Genomic DNA, 19016 nt, shown 5'->3' on the forward strand with positions numbered 1-19016 from the left:
GGAGAGGATTAAAGGGGCGTTCACACCAGACGCGGCGCGGCACTAGCAATGGTTTTCAATGAAGGCGGTTACACGCAGCGGCAGAGGGACGCGGCACCGCAGAGCAGTGCGCAAGAGATAAAATATTTTCAACTTTTGCCGCGCCGCGTTGTGACGTAACCTACCAACAGCCAATCAGGGGAAAGTAGGAGGTTCCTTTGCGAGGAAGAAATAACAAAAATAAAATTGAGGAAAAGCTGCTCGCTTTAATTTCAGATTTCCCGACGTTGTATATAATTAATCGTTACTGAGATATTAATAAAAAAAGATGTAGAATGTAGAATTACCGAGTGAATATTAAATATACATAATTACGTAAATTAGGTAATATATATTTTTTGTGCTAAACTCCACATTGAAAATAAGTATACACCTGCTACTATAACGTAAGCATTTTTTTGATAAATTAACTGCAGACAAACTTTTAAAAGATAAAGCAAAACGTTTTATCCAAATCTGAGAACGATGGGTGACAATGATGTATTGACACGGAATGACCCATAAGTAAAAATGTAAAAAATGGGATAGTAAACTTAAAAAGACCCGCTGTATTTATTTATTTAAACGATGCTGTGCTGCCATGCCACTTCACCTCGAGCAGCCGATGGTATTCGCAGTACTGTTTTCTTTTCTTCAGGATGTCATGTACCCACAAAGATCTTACATACAGTTTTTTTCTTTCTCCGGTAGAGCACAGTGATCGCAATTTTTTTTGTTTGTTTGCTGTGCATTCTTCAAAGTATTGTGTGTGTGTATATATATATATATATATTAAAAGCAACGGGGTGGGGGGGGGGGGGGGGGTGGGTCGGGTCGTTCGGGGTGATTGTGGTGCTACATAACCTAATTTTTTTTTTTTTTTGATAAATTAACTTCAGACAGACTTTTAAAAGATAAAGCAAAACGTTTTATTTGGTGTACATATATTATATTTTAACACTTTTTAACAAAAATAATACAAAAGGGGGGGGGGATTGTGGTGGTGTGGGGGTTACAATTAGGTTTTATAAAAAAATATTTATAATGTTTCGCTTCTCAGTTTGGTCTTTTGTCAGTGTCTTCAGTTCTGTCAAAACAGCTTTATATTCCCGCTGGCATTTACTGTTAGTTGCTCGGTAACCAAAAGCCACTGTACCTGCAGCCGTGACGTAACAACGGACAGCCTACTGACTTTACCCTGCCGCGTTTGGTGTGAACAGTACTGCAGCGCGGTGCGCAAGCAGACGGCATGCGCGCCGCGTCCGGTGTGAACGCCCCTTAACACTGGCTATAGTTTACGCTCTCAGGATTCTGTTAGTTTCTCAATCCCAAGGGTTCGCACACATTTGGGAGAACTACCTTTCACCGATCAGCTCCCAAAAATGTGGAACTCTTACTTATAGCATGAAGATGGAATTTTTTTTGGAGGCTGCTGACTAAGTTTGAACCACACATGTATTTATTGTGTTGCTTGTATTTGTAATTGTTTTATTGTTGAACAGGACCCCCTTGTAAATGAGGCCTGGTGTCTCAAAGGGTGAATCTTCTGTATAGACAAATAAAAAAATAAAATTGTCATTTCAGCAAGAGAATGTGTATGTATTTTATGTCCAAAATAGTTCCATTGCCTTTTAACACTAAACAGTAAAAGTAGAGGTTCAACATCATTATAAATTAATAAACACAGTAACTACAAATACAAACATGCTGTTGTAAACACTGGCTATATCTAAGTATTCTAATACCTTCCAGGGATCCACACAAGCATTTTAAGCAACAAATTAAACATTTACATTTTTTACTGTGCAGCTTAACACTACCAAAGCTTTAGAACCAAAGTAAAGCCCCAAGGGAAGCCTCTCTACTGACAAATTAATACCTCTGAGAGGAGAGCTGAATGGTGGCAATAAACTCATTTGTTCCCCCAATAATGAAGAATGACTTTTTTCTTTACCACATCTGTGACTGTTGCCATGGTGACCTTGCCTTACCTCATTGCTTCTCGAAGTGCTCCACGCTCGCTCAGAGTCGTGTGTTTGATGTCATCAAAATTGTTCTCCAGCTTCTCACAGCTCTGCCGTAAACAAAAGGTACAGCCGTTTGTAGCATTTCAGTGATCAGGGAAATTATTCAGTTATATTTGTACAAAGAGCAGCAACATAGCTAACAGATCTTATCATCATGCAAATGACTCAGTGTGCTTTCTTTGCATAAGATTAATCAAAATTGACATTATGAACTTATGAAAACAAAAGTCACTTTTATGTTCATCATGCTGTTGTCATGGCAATCCTCTTATCAAAGTCTCAGATATTGGGAGAAGGGTCCGGTATGCAGAGAAAGCTGCGGATATGGACACACTCACAATTAACACAAGCAGCATCCCCTGCACTGTCTCTGGAGATAAATAACATCCAACAGTGTTTGAAATCTCTTTTATTATAGAAGACTTTCAATCCAATCTTTATACAAATAACCCATTTGCAATAACATCTCAAAACTGCATGCATAAAGTAAACCGAGAACAGATTACTGTATGCTCAGTTTATTGATTTAAGAAAAGTTGTAAGAAATTATTCAAAATCAGATGCAAATGCAAAATTAAAAAAGGCTCATTCAAATTGTCATTTACCAAGGGATTGAAAAAAACACATTAAAAACCAGAAAGAAACAAAAAATAATACATTGAATTTAAAACAAATGTACAGCCCTAAATTAATTAATTAATTGGACCAATTAAGCTAATAAGCACCTAATTGGTCCAATTAAGTAATGTAGTGTACAATTGGAACAAAAACCAGGAGGGACTCCAGCCCTCCAGGACCAGGATTGGAGACCCTTGATGTAGAGCAGAGGTGGGGAACCCATGTTCCTGGAGGGCTGGTGTCCCTCCTGGTTTTTGTTCCAACTGTGCCCTAAATACCTAAGTAGACCAATAATTGATTAATAATTGGTCCAATTAAGTAATTTAGTGCACAGTTGGAACAAAAAGCAGGAGGGACACCAGCCCTCCAGGACCAGGGTTCCCCACCCCTGATATAGAGGGTGCAATTGCAGCCTACACCTTTAAATAGCGGGTAGGAAACCTTATTGTTCTTTGCCGTGCATCTTTCAGCTAAATCTATTCACCCTACAGCAGCATCACAACATAAAATATCTAACAGCTTCATACATAAATTATGTGAAACTAATACAATAATACTGGGAGGCAAGTGGTGTTATCCATATAGATAATGATTGTCTCCCTAAAGCGTTTTTACCAACCGCTGATTAGAACACCAGCCTTGTAGTGTTAGTACACAAGAAAGCTATCAGCTGTATGCATTGTTAGGAGAGACACAGCAGGTCTCATTTTATTTATAACAGGGAAAACACACATTTTTATTGACACCTATTTACATGATTACAGCCAAAACAAAAGTCAGTACATTCTAAATTTAATTCTGTGAATTATCGTCACAAAAGTGGTTATTTATTTGGACAGTGCAACCAGAGGTTTAGTTTTACATTACTAAAGTGATATTATTATTATTTGTTTATTTAGCAGACGCCTTTATCCAAGACGACTTACAGAGTCTAGGGTGTGTGAACTATGCATCAGCTGCAAACTCACTTACAATTACGTCTCACCCGAAAGACGGAGCACAAGGAGGTTAAGTGACTTGCTCAAGGTCACACAATGAGTCAGTGGCTGAGGTGGGATTTGAACCGGGGATCTCCTGGTTACAAGCCCTTTTCTTTAACCACTGGACCACACAGCCTCCTCCTGGACATTGATAATTATTGTGCCATTTTAGTTTATATGACACTTTGGGCCTGATTTTCCAACTGTAAATTGTCAGAGTAAGGGTTAGTAACCGACGTTGAATGTTTCGTATTGTCTTTATGTTGCAATTTTCTATTGACAGTAGTGGAAATTTACTGTTGAGTAAGGGTCTGCTACTCCAAAGCAACAACTGCCCCATAATGAATATTAACCTTGGACATGTAAACGGTTACTATAAAATGTGGAGTAGTCGCCAAGGATTATGGGATAGATGTTTCCACAAACGGAAGTGCCTTACGTCAACATAAAATATAATCCTAGCGTAAAATGGACGTTTCACCAAAAAGTAAAAGTGAAAACAAAAATTCAGAGGAAGCGCAGAGATGTACAGAGCGAGAAGACAACTCCTAACCCCCTCCCGCCGCACAATGAAGTTGAACAATCAACAATACAAGAAAAAGGGAGGAAAAACCAAAGTGAAAACTACACAAATGCACACGTCCATTTACTTTTAGATATTATAAAACACCAATGTGGGTTATTTGGTTAAGTAAAAGAAAAGGCTGTGTATTTAAAAACAAATATAATGACCTGAAACATTACACAAAAGAAAAAACTGCGAGAATTCTAAAATCAGAAAATGGAACTGGAAGGGGACCACCAGCAAAAAGGAAGAATTAAATGAGCGAGAGAAAAAAAAAAGTGTTGTCTCTGCTGAAACCACAATCTGTTTCTGGTGTTGGATTTCCAGACTCCCTTAAACTGCAACAAAGGGAAGTGTTTTGTCGAACACTAATAAACTGCTATGTAAATATGTAACATTGCTTGCAAGGACAAACCTACTCATATGTAATATTTGCTGCATGATGTATTGTTTAAACTTCATAGTTTTCAACATTTATTGTTTAAAACACCACTTGCCATTGAACGTGCCCATTGAAATATATATTTTAAACATAAATCGTTTAATAAAAGATGGTCACAAATCACTTCTAGAACAGGTTCATTGCTCTGTACTAACATGCCCTAGTTTAAACAGTGTCTTTTTAATGAAAAAGCATTATTAATAAAAGTTGATTTGTCATCAGATAATAAACAAAGGTCATTTTCTCTTATAGGAACTAGACAACCATTTTTGGGGGATTTTCTGTCATAGCTCATAACATGTTCAAATGCTTAGTTCCTTAAAAAATGTAATTCAACTTTAAAATTTAAAGTATGTTGTGTAGTGTACAATGGAAATAAACTGAAAAGTGCAATTTTGTTGAATATGTAATGAAAGTATTCTGCAAGCAAATCCTATTTTTCATTATTGTTTTACAGCACCAGGGAATTGATGAGCAAGAGAACTGGTACAAGGACAAGAATGACCATGTAATTATGCAAATGAAAAAACACTCACTCACAAAACGGATACAAGATACACACACCTGAAGAAGATAAAACACTGTGGATTGAGGACTCAGGATCATGAAAATAATCACCTGCCCTCAACCTCCAATTCTCAAACAGGAAAAAAACCCAAAAGAAGACAACATGCAACTGCAGAACTATAGGAAGAACCAGCCACAAAGAAGAAAGAGTCTGCATATACTGATGAAGACATCTTTGCTTTACATGAAATACGACTTTTGCAATGTTTTCAGAGTGTTTTCTTACACTTTTCAAAGACACCGTAAACACATTAAAATAAATCAAACAAGCAATGGTGGCCAAAACTTCACATAAACTAGTTTGTAAGGAAAGCCAAACTGAGCCATTGCCATGCACTGAAAAAGATGAGGGAAAAAAAGTAAGGCTCAAAGTACAAAAAAAAAAAATTCTGCAGAGAGTAAAATATTAAAGACGGACGTAATGCAATAAAAATATATAAATAAATGACAAATGCATGTGGCTTGTTTGTGTGTTTTATTTGTGCACAGTGTTTTTTATGCAAAACATTTTCAATTAATCTCTGCCTGATTTGTGTGGCTTGCATGGCTGGCTGATCTCTGTAAACCTCATTATCTGGGTCCTCCAAAGCTGGTATTTGTCTTCTGTTCCTTCTCCGAATCGGTTGTACATTTCTATTTATTGCTATATTGTGCAACAGAGCACACACCAGAATTAATTTTGCAACTTTTTTCTGGTGCTTATTGTAGGCTTCTGTTCTCGGTGTAGACAACCAAAGCGGTTCTTAAGCATACCAAAGGTACATTCTATTTGGATTTGTGTTTTTCTGTGTGCGTTGTCATGTTTCCTTATGTCACTGGAGTCAGAAGCCACTTCTTTAAAAGGATAGCCGCTGTCATCTGCAACAGATGACAACCCGTTGCAGAATGTTTCTACATACATAATATTAAGTAATTTAAATATGCTCACAAATGCACTTACCAAGTAGAAAGTAATCTTTAATTTAATTTTAAACGAATGACAACATTCTAGCGCTGCTTCAGGCAATGAGATCTGTCAGAACAGGGTGAAATGACAGTGACAGTGGAACCACAGTACTAACAGACCACTGAGTTGACTGACAGATACGCCTAGCTATTCAGAGTGGAACGGAGATGGGACAGACAGTAAAGTATAAAAACTAGAGATGATTTCCAAGTTACGATTTTTGGTAAGAAAATAAATAGCGATTGAGGCTGTGTGGTCCAGTGGTTAAAGAAAAGGGCTTGTGACCAGGAGGTCCCTGGTTCAAATCCTGGCTCACTCACCAATTGTGTGACCCTGAGCAAGTCACTTAACCTCCTTGTGTTCTGTTTTTTGGATGAGACGTTCTTGTAAGTGACTCTGCAGCTGATGCGTACTTCACACACCCTAGTCTCTGCAAGTTGCCTTGATAAAGGCGTCTACTAAATAATAATAATAATAATAATAATAATAATAATAATAATAATAATAATAATAATAATAATATTTTAAAATACATATTTGCCATAACAGCCATTTAGTTTAAGGTCTGTTTGGAGGATTGCAATACTAAACACCACACTGGAAATACAACTGCTTATCAGATTTATGTATTTCATTCAAAATAAGTGGGATTCATAGGAGTACTTTAACGCTGTGACACATTACATCTGCAATAAAGGTTTTAATGGATTTAACACATTTCCGTAGACCAAGTTTAACATTAGAGATGTCAAAACATTTAAAAAAATGTAATACTTTACACACTTAAGTGACTTATGATAATCTGTTTAAATGAGACACCATGAAGAAATGAGAGTGCCTTGTAAGGAGCTAGTCATATTAAATACACACTGTTCAATGGTAATTCCAAAGAGCCAAGCAGGCATACAAATGCATTGTATGTGCTATTGTAGACAACACAGCATGAAAATGAGGTTGGATTTCTTTAATAATAATAATTAAAGCAATTATTTTGTACCCATCTTTCCTCGTTTTCAGAAGGGGGATGAGGCTTGGTATCAAATTATTTTTTTTACATTCAGCAGGATGTTCTGCATCTGTAGTGATGCTGGCACACTATAAAAAACAAACAAAAAAAATAAATCCAAGAAGCTACTGCTAATTTGAAAATCCATTTACTCAGAAGGATAAACCTGTGTCCCCCCCGGGGCACAGTAATGCAAATATTGTGAACACTTCTCTGGCCCTTGACCCGGTGAAATGAATAAGTAGGGATTGATCAGTGGTTTCTAATTATACTGCACTAGCATGAAGAGTGCTGGACTGAAAGAACATTGCACTGTAGGGACATTTTTGAATAAAAAACAAACAGTGAAAAAATTAATAAATACCCCCGTTTTCAGTACCGTTAGTTAAAAAAAAAAAAAAAAACGTAAAAACATGTATAACAGGGGTTTGGGTATTCGCTGACAAACAGAGAGAGATAGGAGGTAGTAATAGAAACACTGTCCAGGCGTCTCTGATTTACTTACACAGTAACAGAAAACTCCATAACTTTTACTTGATATGGCACCTAAATGCAAAGCATCTCAAAACGCTGTACAGTTTCAAACATGGTAGAAAATGCAGGTGCACAGACATATTTTCTTTTTTGGCTCGACAAAAACAGTGATACATAATTCCAAAATTATAAAACCTAACCATGATGGAATGCCAATAAATAAAAGATGTGTTTTTGGTTGGTCTATGTTTTAAATAAATAAGAGAAAAATAATATATTTATTGCCTAATATACAAACCAGGAAATTCCTAGATTAAATACGGGTCTCAGGCGGGAGATTGGTCTTGAAAACAGAAGGGTCCTGATCAAAACAGAAGACTTGACAGGTATGTACAGATAATCATATTTGTAGGCATTTGTGTTGCTGACACAATTTTGTTAAGGTAACTAATATATTACAGGAAATTTATTTGGTGGCAGGAGGAAAGTTTGCTTCATGGGAGAGGCTAAGAGGAAAGAGAGAAATGAAATCTTGTAATTTATGCTCACAATCAGACATGGGGTCTAGCAACTGTAGTGCTATTCTCTTCAAGCTTCTAGGTTTTATAAGCCTCTCCACAGAGTTCCAGCTAATTTCCAAATGCCCTGTGAAGCCAAGTACTTGGATTGCATGGAAAATAACAGAATTTATTGCCAAGGGTATAATTGTAAACCCTTAGACTGCTTGCTGTGTATATCTTTCTGTCACAGTAACTTCTGCTCCTGCAGCTGGCATATTACCTACTAGTTATAATACTAGGGGATCTGAATGCAATCTGAAAATGAATTAAAATTGCCTTACATGCAGCAGACAAATTATTAAAAATAGGCCAACAGTCAACATCTGAAATTAAGCAACATATTTTAATTAATTTTCTTATTTGTATATATTTTTTAAATGGACGATTTAAATTCTTTCCATTTTTAAAGCGAGATTGAGGGTCAGGGCCGGCCTTAGGCTGTGCGGGGCCCTAGGCGGTGATGATTAAGTGCGGGTTAGTATATAGGTGCATGATGTAATCATATGCACCTACATATACCAACGTTAAGATACAGTAAATATTAATTATATTAAAATGTTAATGAATGCTTGTTTCCATTTGGTTGTTAGACTTTATCATTTTATAAAATGCACAACTTTAAAGCACTCAGAATTCCAGTCTACTTCAAACATATAAGGTATTAACTTTTACTAAAATGACCATGCCCCAATAGGCCTATTGAAAAATATTGTAATGCCCGACTATAAGTGGGTTCTGACAGGTCGGAGGTGAGAATAACCAGGCAGAAACAAATCATTTAAAAAAAATAAAAAAATCTCATATTTATATATATATATATATATATATATATATATATTTTTTTTTTTTTTTTTTTTTACAAAGAACATACATTGCAAATACATGTTCCTAGCTCAGCAGAAAGTCATCAAATCTGAGTATTCAAAATTCTTGGCAACTTCACTCTCATTTGACGGTATATGGCCAAATTTGACACACTTGAGCGCAAACACATCTTGATCAATTTCAGAAAAGATGCGCTCACCAGAAGCAACCGTCACTGGAATGGCTTGTCGGCTAATCTGTTTTCAAGCATGTACTGTAGCATCATCAGGACTCGTACTTGTGAGGTGCAGACCTGATGAGCTGCAGCATCATCACAGGACTCGTACTTGCGAGGTGCCGGCCTAATGAGCTGCAGCTACAGCGTCAGGGGTGCAAATCATTTAGAAAATTGGTGCTAAACTGTTTTGAAAGTTCAAAAAGGTCAAAAGAGAACTATGTACACTTTCAATTGTTCTTGTTAATTTCTATTTGTGTGACTCCTTCCTTTCCCTCGTTTTTTTAGCTTTAATAATAACAATAACAAATAATAATAATAATACTACTAATAATATTAATGACTAAATATTGAACCTACAAAAGAAGCCACACAAAATACTTTCAGTGCAGGCACACAAGGCAAGATCTCTTGAACTTGAGCTAAATCATCCTAGTTTGGGCTTATTTGCAATACTAAGCATTTAATACTGTAAATGTTTATTTAAGCACAAAGTTGACGTTTTCTGCTTCATTTTATGTTACCATGGAAAAAGAATGTAAGATAATATAGTGCTAATAAAAACAAACACTTATTTCCTTTGTCATGTAAGTTTAATAAAACAAAGTTTAAACTTAAAAAGAGTCTGTGTACAACTTTAAAAAAAAAAATCTTAACTTTCGGTTAATAAAAAAGTTTAAAATTACCTATTGATTTTTCAATCTGTCTTCTATGGGAATAAAATGCCTGGCAACTTCTTTTTTCCCCCAAAAGATGCTTGTTTAAACACGGAGTGTGTTTTATAATTAGCGGGATCACCATGTTTGTCTCCATCAACATCAGGACACCGCACTACGACAACAAAATATGTATATATTTTTTACACAAGCCACTCATACTGCCTTCAATACAACGGGTGACGAAGCAACACTGAAACGAGGAGAAGAAAATAGGAATGGTGTCTATTTTTGCAATTTTGTCACAAGGCAGCTAGGGAACTAACCAACGAGGAACAGCTTCCCTTGTGCGTCTTCAGTAAACAATGGCGGAAGAAAAGATCATTCTTGCAGTATCAAAATAACCGGAGCTGTACAATAAAGGACACAAAAATTATAAAGACACAGCAATGAGGAAGAACATCTGGCAGTCCATTTCCTGGGAACTAGATATAGCTGGTGTGTATGATTTGTTTACCTTTCTTTACTGAAATAAGTATTCTGAAAAGCAATTTTGTATTCTACGTTTTTATTCGCTGTCTAACAGGACTTTATCGCAAGACAAATCGCATTGCGTCTAGTGTGTGGAATACTTGACTGCTGCAAGGTCTGTTGTTAGGAGATGGCTGTTGTTAGTATTAGTAAGTTTAATCTGTGTGACACTTTTACAGCAGTGAAATTGGAAAGAAAAGGTTTGAGTTAGCGACAGCAACACCGATACATTTGTGACAAGAGTAGGTGGAAAGCGTGTTTGACTCTCCAACACACCTGCTTCTTCAAAAAGTGGCGAGGGCAGAGGAATAAATAAGCGGACAATTAGCAACAGACTGACTGATGAAAATCTCTCTGTTGAGCTACAATGTGCTTGCACCAGCCTTGCTTACACCTGGCTTCAAAAAAGCTGGTGGAAACTATAGTCTCCCAAAAGTCACAAATATAATGAAAAGAACTGCACATGTATTACTATTAATTATATTTGTTATTCAATTGAAATGGTAAAATTGTTTATATTTTATGAATGTGAATGTATTTTTGATTATTTCTTTGTGTATTTTAATTGGTGGTTTCTGGCATTTGGATGCATTGGTCTGGTGGGCCCTCAGGGCTGTTTAGGGCCAGATGCAGCTCTTCCATTAATTTCAGTTGCCGATTTGGGATTGCATTGCTATGGATGCCAAAAATGTGTCTGAGGCTAAACATTTAATACCTTTCTGAATTCCAAACAATGCAGAATGTCAGATATGTATGTATGATTGTTTGAAAAAAAAAAAATTAGAAGGTAGATCTTTAAATAACAGCGCAAATCACCTTTCTAAAATTGGTCCATTGTAGCTGTTGTTGCCTTCTAATGGGGAAAAGGAGAACATCTGAAATGTCACCAGCTCAATTAAAAAGGTTTTAATAACTGAGAGAATGAATAATACAGACAACCCTCTTTATACTGTCAGGTAAGGGCCATGGGCAAAAACAGGCAATAAGCGAGGGTGGCGTTATAGTGAGGGTCAAAAAAATAATAATAAAAACAACACACACACAACCTTATGTATGCAATAAATTCAAACGTTTTATTTTTTTTAGTTAAACAATTACTGTATCTACAGGCCATTTTAATAAAACATCAATATTTTAAAACTGACGTTTTATCATCTTTTCCCATCTGTATGAAACATACATGGTTACTTTTGAGGAACAGTTTATACTTAAAAAAAAAAAAAAAGAAAATAATAATAATAATAATAATAATAATAATAAAAAACTTAGTTTCAAAATCACCCAAACAACAATTCCATAAAAAGAAGAAAGCTTTTTTTTTTTTTTTTTTACTGTACTGTCATTACTGTTTGTGACATGACTAAGCTTGCTGAATACTAACCCCCATTGAACGATGTCATCTGTTTCACAAAGCAATTTAAAACGCTAGCATTTCTGTTGTTTACAAAACTGATGCTTTAGTTTAAGTCAGCCTTTATTTGTGCGAAACCTTCGATTAACAGTATATGCCTCACTTAGGCGAGAAAACATTCGCGATGTTTTGTTGACTTGCTTTCTTATTTTCAGATGCATACATGCAGATTTGTTTCTTTTACTCTGGTGTTAAAATGTAGGGTTGACTCGCCATTTTGTACTTTGTTTTGCTTTGGGAACGGGAGTGTTGATGACCTATGTACATTGAGTTAACAACCAATTAGGAAAGCAGGTCAAAGGTTAACTGCATAACTTTGTTATTTTAATTGACCATGATTATTTCACTGGCGCTACAATGAAGGAAACAACAATGCTTATATTTACGTTTGCTTGGCTTGGGAAGTTGGCGGGTGGCGGACAGCGGGGGTGGCGATATAACGGGTACAAATAGCACTGTTTTTATATTGGTGACATTTGTTGAGAGAATAGCTGGCGGTATGCGAGGGTTGCGTTAGAATGTGAGACAACTAATTGTCAGCATTTCTAGCTGAAATGTAACTTGAATTGTCACATATTGCTTCAACTTAATTGACTGAAACTACTGAATATGTTCAGATGTAGAACCCTGCCATTCTCATGTCAGCTACCTGCCGCTCATTCTTTGGGTTGCCACTAAATCTGAATTCCAAACACTTTTTGCTTTTTGTGTATTGTAGTTGCCAACTACACATCAACATCAAAACCCATGTAATGGCAGTAGGTTATGGTTTGTTCTTTCAGGACAAAGCACTGAAAGGATACAACATTTTTAAAATGTCGTGTTTCCCCCATAAAACTGCCTCAGGCAATAATGATTTCCTTTCTACTCCCCTGAATCGAAACAAGAATGGGTCAGGAAGCCATACTTCCATACAGTTCAAGCTCCCCAGTTTGGAATCAATGAACATTTGCCTTCTTATAAATGAAGTTCACAACCTCTGTAACATCCAAGCTGTTCCACAGAACAATTATGTCAATGCTGCCAAGCCCAACACAACCTGTAATAAGGATTACTGAAATCTATTATGTGTGATCAATATACTGTAGGGCTGTAATAGATATCAAAAGACAGAACGCAGCATGTTTACATTGCAAAGATCACAAGTTATCAAGGCTCAGCAGAGAATACAGCAGATACAAATACATCCACTTTTTTAAGGCTTACAGGTAAAAATGCAGTCTCAAATAAATGAGCATTTGAGCATTTTCTTATAGAATACATTAAAAGGTTAGCTTTGCATCCTTCAAATGCTCAAAAAATGGGCTGGTGGTTTGACAACAGAGTCATCAGACACATGAGTCTCGCTCCTGTTTGTATGCATTTCAATGGAAAATGCATGAAAAGGCTCCATACAGGCTGTAGAAGAATTGATTTTTGATGCTACAGACAGATTTGTAAAACTGAGACACTGCTTTTTCTTTTACTGTACTGAAGGGATCAAGTGCGCCCTCTTCCATTCTCATATGCATGACACGTTTCAGGGCTACTCCACTGTGCCATGTTATATACTTCCTAGAGCCACCTTAGACTTTTAACCCTTTCTTCCTCACCACCTAGTTAAAATATTTATTTGAAGGTAGAAACAATATAATATCTGAATGGCAAAGTTACATTTCTGTATTTAAAAAGGTTTGTTCACATTATAGTTTGGGGGGCAAAGCCATTTTTTGTAAGCAACGTACGTGATGTTGAAACTGTGTCTCCGTGCATGTTTCTTGCAAATTACAACCAACAGTATTGAGGTTCATTATACAGCAACTGGACTTATTAGCATACATTACATGTCAAGTGCACAGTGCCAAAATATCTTAACAGAACTATCCAGATTATGACAACTGTCAATGCTTTGATTGTTTTTATAACATATGCTACAGAACCTGTCAAAAGGTTCTTAAACTTGTAAGAGTTTGTTATGTTGAATGTTTAGTTTGTATATTGTAGTACATAAATCAGCAGCAATAATTACTGAGTCATATTATTAAAACATACCGCAACAAATATTCTAGCATTTTTAAAAATCATTTTATTTCTCATAATGGATAGCACCTACTTCCAGAAACATATGGAGGGGGGGGGAACTGTCCAAAAAATGTGGCGACAAGTAAATACTGTATGTTAGTGACATTAGCAGAAAGCAGTAGTAACTTTATCTATAGTGCTACATTTTAAACAGAAGAAAAGATAAGGATTCTAGAGCTTAGAGAAGTTTTTAAAAAATTGGTTTTATTACATTGGTTTGCATTCCTTTACCCCAGGGGTATCCTAACATGGTCCTTCCACTACTGGTCTTTGTTCCAACCCTGTTCTAAATTGTTTAATTGAACCAATTAAACCTCCATTCAGAATCTGAAGTAGGTAATCATCTCATTTGACCTGGAGTAGAATAGTCCTCCAGGACCATGTTTGGAGACCCTTGCGTTAGTATATTCACAATTGACGTAATACTAAAAAGGCTTGAGAAAAAGAGCTATGTTGTAGGTAAGTGAATAAGGGAGCAATAAATTAAAATGGTGATCTCATTTTCTGTGCTTTTTTTTGGGGGGGGGGGGGGGGGGGGAAGTGCAGTGATAAGATAACGGATGAAGTATTGTAAGAACTTACTGAGCAGTTCTTGTCAGAGTTTCTCTTCCAGTGTTTCTTCTCCTTTTTAGTTGTTGTCGTTGAGCGCAGGGAGGCATGATTCTTTACACGAGGATTCAAAGCCAGAATACTCTGGGGGGGGGAAAAAAGAAAAGGTTTGACTGAAACTTCAGAAATGGAATACAATTAAACAAGTGTTGGAGCAGACAGAGTGGGTTACAGTATGTTTATCATTTAACCTGGCTGGTTTCATTCTTTGCAATGAAATGCAGGTTTACAGTAGCATGAGCACCAGTTATAATATTTTACAAACTATTGTCTTCTCAACATCCAGTACTCATGCATAACTAGTTAAAATGTGTTGCACTAGAGTGCAATCTGGACAGTCAAGATTTTGACACATTTTTTGACAAATAAGCATGTTTAGAAAACACATACCCATTGAATAACTTCTTGTAACAAAAAAACAATGCAAAGTTGAATACAATCCTAGTAAGGGATTACAGTGCTGTAACCTTAATACAGAAAACTGTAGCTCAGCCAGTGTTGTCACAATAACATAAATCCACAGTATCACATGGTCCATGCAAACCCCATCCAGGATTGTTCAGTTTATAAATTATGCATGTTAAAATATCTGTTACTGTAGGTGTTTGCAAGTTACTGATCTTCATAAAAGAAGTCCATCAATGAATCTATTGACAGCATCACCTGCCTGGATAAAAACATCAAGGTATGTTTAACAGAGAGGCATTCTACTGTACAAAAGTAGAAAGAGAATGCTAAATCTGTCCAGGTGGTTGTCTTGACTTCTCTGGCAAAACAGTTTTTACATTTACTGACAGGCAGCAAGTCATGTTGTTGGGCGCCTCTACATTTTCTTTTATCCCTTAATCATAGTGGAGAATCTAACAGTCCTCCAGTGTTAACATCTGTCAGATTAAAACCACATTGGTAATGTTTTGCCTTTTCTCAAATTTGATGCTTGATTTTATTTTGTATACACGGTTGTCCAGCAAGCAAGATTATATTTAACACTTTTAGCTTGAGACATTCAGATACATCTTTGATTGGTTTATTAAACCACACATTTTGATGATTAAATAACATGATTGATCAAAAACCTATGGTCTGAGACCTGAAAGTAGTCACGGTAATATTGATCCTCGACATCATACAAGGAGACAAGAAGCTTAATCCAATGAATAATTTACATTTAAGGCATATTTGAATTAGATTTTTTGTACTGTATAAGTAAATCCACACAGCAGCACATATTGAGCTACCTGTTGTGACTTCCTTATTGGAACAGGCAGAAATTCATGTTCAATTCAAAAGAATTTTGGTTGGGGGGGGGGGGGGGGGGGGATGTAGGAATAAGCAAAATCACAGTGCAGTACAGTTTAAAGTATCGTATTTTGTGGAATGTGCACGGAACTACTTTAGAAATGATGTGTACAGATTATTATTATTTATTTTTATATATTTTTTTTTTTTAACATCAAATAGAGATAAATGCACTGACATCAAAATCAATGTCAAAGTTATTCACGCACTTTACAATAGCTTGTGAAACGGTGTTTTAATGAACAGCCTGTAGGTAAAGTGTATCTGCAAGGACAGCTTTCATTTCTAGTACGTCAGGTGCATGTTCACCATTTAGGTCTTGCAAAACAAATATAATGTGTAACCCATACTGATCTTGGGCATAGAGTTGACTCGTCAGTGACCACTAACTAGCAACCAGACTTTTTTACCAATTCCATAATTTCCTGCTTGTGATACTCGGCAACTTCTGGTAAATTTTCATGTCTCAGCTGGGCAGATGAAGGAATCACTCCACCATTTGCTACACTCAGTCTGAAGAATTGACCTAACTTTTGGTTGTCCAATTTTTCAAGAGGGATATTTGCACAAACAAACGCCTATCAGGTCAAAATGTAATGTGTTTCGTGCGTCACAGTTTTCAGTGGACTTTTGGAACATGGAAGTCACCGTTTTTTGTTTCTTTGCAAGTAAAGCAGTCGTAGTACTGCTCTGAATATCTGCCTTTCTCTTTCGGTGAATATTTTACTCTAAATGTCTGTCAACAGCCAATTCTCAGTAGTGATCTACAGTAACGTTGCAGGACGTACAGAAGAGCTCACCTCCATCACTGTATAAAACTCCTGCTGGATACTGCTTTACGTGATCTGCTGCAGACACATTTTTAGCCTTTTTAGAGACATCCATTTTCTTGTTTGTGTGTAGTATTTTAAATTCCCTCCTAGATTGCATATAGTCACATGACAATCACTGCACAGCTCTATGTGCATGGCAAATAGTACACACAGGCACACAGAGCTGTACAGTTTTGTTAATGTGATATTTATTTTTTGTATGAAATACAAAATTATTAACATTTATTGTAAAACTCGTGTTATTGGGCTAATTTCACGATTTCTGCGCAGCCCATGAAATCACGATTTACACAGGGCCTTACTTATAACTAGAACACATGTAACTTTGTATCACTATAGCACATCTTGTATGTGCATTATAGATGGTAAATGCCCAACATAAAATTAACAGCTCATGAAACGATTAAACGCAACAGAAATATGAATAATAATATTTTTGGCCCCCTTATTTATATATATATATATATATATATATATATATATATATATATATATATATATATATATATATATATATATATATATTTGGAATTGGCCATTTTTGAAAAAAAAAAAACAGAATTTGGTATTCCCAAGAATGGAACAATTAGTAGCCCTAAAGATGGTTACAATTGAAGGCAGTGCAGATGCCAGTGTTTTATGCAATAGTAAAAAGCAATTTTATGCAGGCCACCAGTTAAGCATGCAGTCTACCTATGATAACAACTGACAGGGCTGCATAGGATTAGAGGATGATTCAAAATCAGAGGCAGAGCCACAATAAATGTCTTGTTTAAATTTCAAGTAAATTGTAAAATTGTTGAGATACTTGTGTTGGAATATTGTTTCAAAATGTTATAATGCAACAAAAATATATTAAAAGGGTTAATGCGTGGCCGAAGGTTTGTCACTGATAATGTACACTTTCTCAGTCAAAACGGCAAGTTTCTCAGTATCTAAAAAGCTTAGAGGGAACGCTGATGAGGGGTTACTTGCAGTATAACTGTGTTTGATATATTGATGTGCTATGTTTTGCAGGGTGTGTGAATAGATTTGACACTGTACGGTACATACATTACATTATTATTACCGATAGCCCTCTAATTTCCCATATACTAAAATGTAGTTAAGGAGAGTGCAAATAAGGACTTTGCTGTTTTACTATGTGCTGAAGACCATATTAATCTATTCAGTTATTATAATGTAGATAAACATTTGTGTTTATACAGAGGCCCTTGAGGTAAACTACTCAAAACTGATGGCAGAAACATTTAGTCAAGCAAACTTAACAGGCAGGGTGGGCTAATAATAATGATACTGGGGAGTTAAGGATTACAATATGACCACCAAAATCAAATATAAAAAATATTCATTTTATGTTCCAAGAAATAACACTTTTAAATTGATAAATGTGTCCACATGAGAAAGCAATTAGAGTAAAGAAAGTTTTTTTTTTTTTTTTTTTTCAGAAAAACACACATATATTGCTTGAGCCACAGCAAAGCCTGCAAATTAAAACCTTATAGTTGTTCAGTTCACAAGAGTGGGAAGGACATCTTCAAGGAGGTGGGGATCACGTGTGCCTGCAGATGAAAATACCAGCTGGGGAGGCTAAACAAAACTAGAAAGTCACAGAAGGGTAAAACTGGGGGAAGTGTGTAGTAAGAAGTCACTAAGCAAAAACCACCAATCAGTAGAACATGAACATAATTGTGGGACACTGAAGCTAGAGATAATATGTGTGACAGTTCCTGCTATTAGTAGAGAAGAGAAACAACAACATGGCTTCAGTTCTATCTTTACAACGGGCAAAACCCCAGGGGAGGGCTGCACAATGTTCACGCCAAAGGACTTGGTCAGGAGCCAAAGATTATTCACCACCCCAAACATTGCTCAAAACGAAAGGCATATTTTACATTTTTTCAATAAACAAAAAGAAATGTTTGTTTTAAAACAGTGCTGTGTCCAAGACATTCTTTTAATGAACCCACAATAATGCTCACACAGTCCGTCCGTTCCATCCCGCCCCATCCTGTCCCGTCCCCCCCCCAACCTAGAGTCCGGAAGGTGTGCAACGTAAGCCACGAAGATTTTGGATTCTGCTACCCTGCCCAGGGAGATTGGTTTTAAATCAGTTAGGAGTCCATCATCCCAGCCTGATGGGGTATTTAAGCACAGTCCTGAATTATATGTATATGTATTGTATTCATAGGTGTAGATCATATTTTTTGAATGAGGACCCTAATGAAATAAACACAATAAATATGCTTCAGACTGTACTTTAATCATAATCCACCATTTTACGATGAAAATTAATGTAGCAGTGTTCCTTGAAATGAAGGAACACTGCTACAAAAATGAAAGCGCAGACCCTTCATAGGGCTCCTGATTTTCC

General features: G+C 36.2%; 1 protein-coding gene across 3 annotated transcripts in view; it reads right to left on the minus strand.

The window, feature by feature from the left end:
• LOC117411703 (dihydropyrimidine dehydrogenase [NADP(+)]-like) overlaps nt 1-19016 on the minus strand; it is a 176743-nt gene that overhangs the window by 142370 nt on the left and 15357 nt on the right. For all 3 annotated transcript variants that reach the window (XM_059031705.1, XM_034019392.3, XM_034924349.2), the window contains exons 2-3: nt 14484-14594; nt 2010-2092 (exon numbers count right to left, since the gene is read on the minus strand). In XM_059031705.1, coding sequence (XP_058887688.1) covers nt 2010-2092; nt 14484-14594 — 194 coding nt within the window. The remainder of the gene's footprint in view (nt 1-2009; nt 2093-14483; nt 14595-19016) is intronic.

The sequence above is a fragment of the Acipenser ruthenus genome, chromosome 10 (assembly GCF_902713425.1).
Source record: "Acipenser ruthenus chromosome 10, fAciRut3.2 maternal haplotype, whole genome shotgun sequence".
Taxonomy (NCBI): domain Eukaryota; kingdom Metazoa; phylum Chordata; class Actinopteri; order Acipenseriformes; family Acipenseridae; genus Acipenser; species Acipenser ruthenus.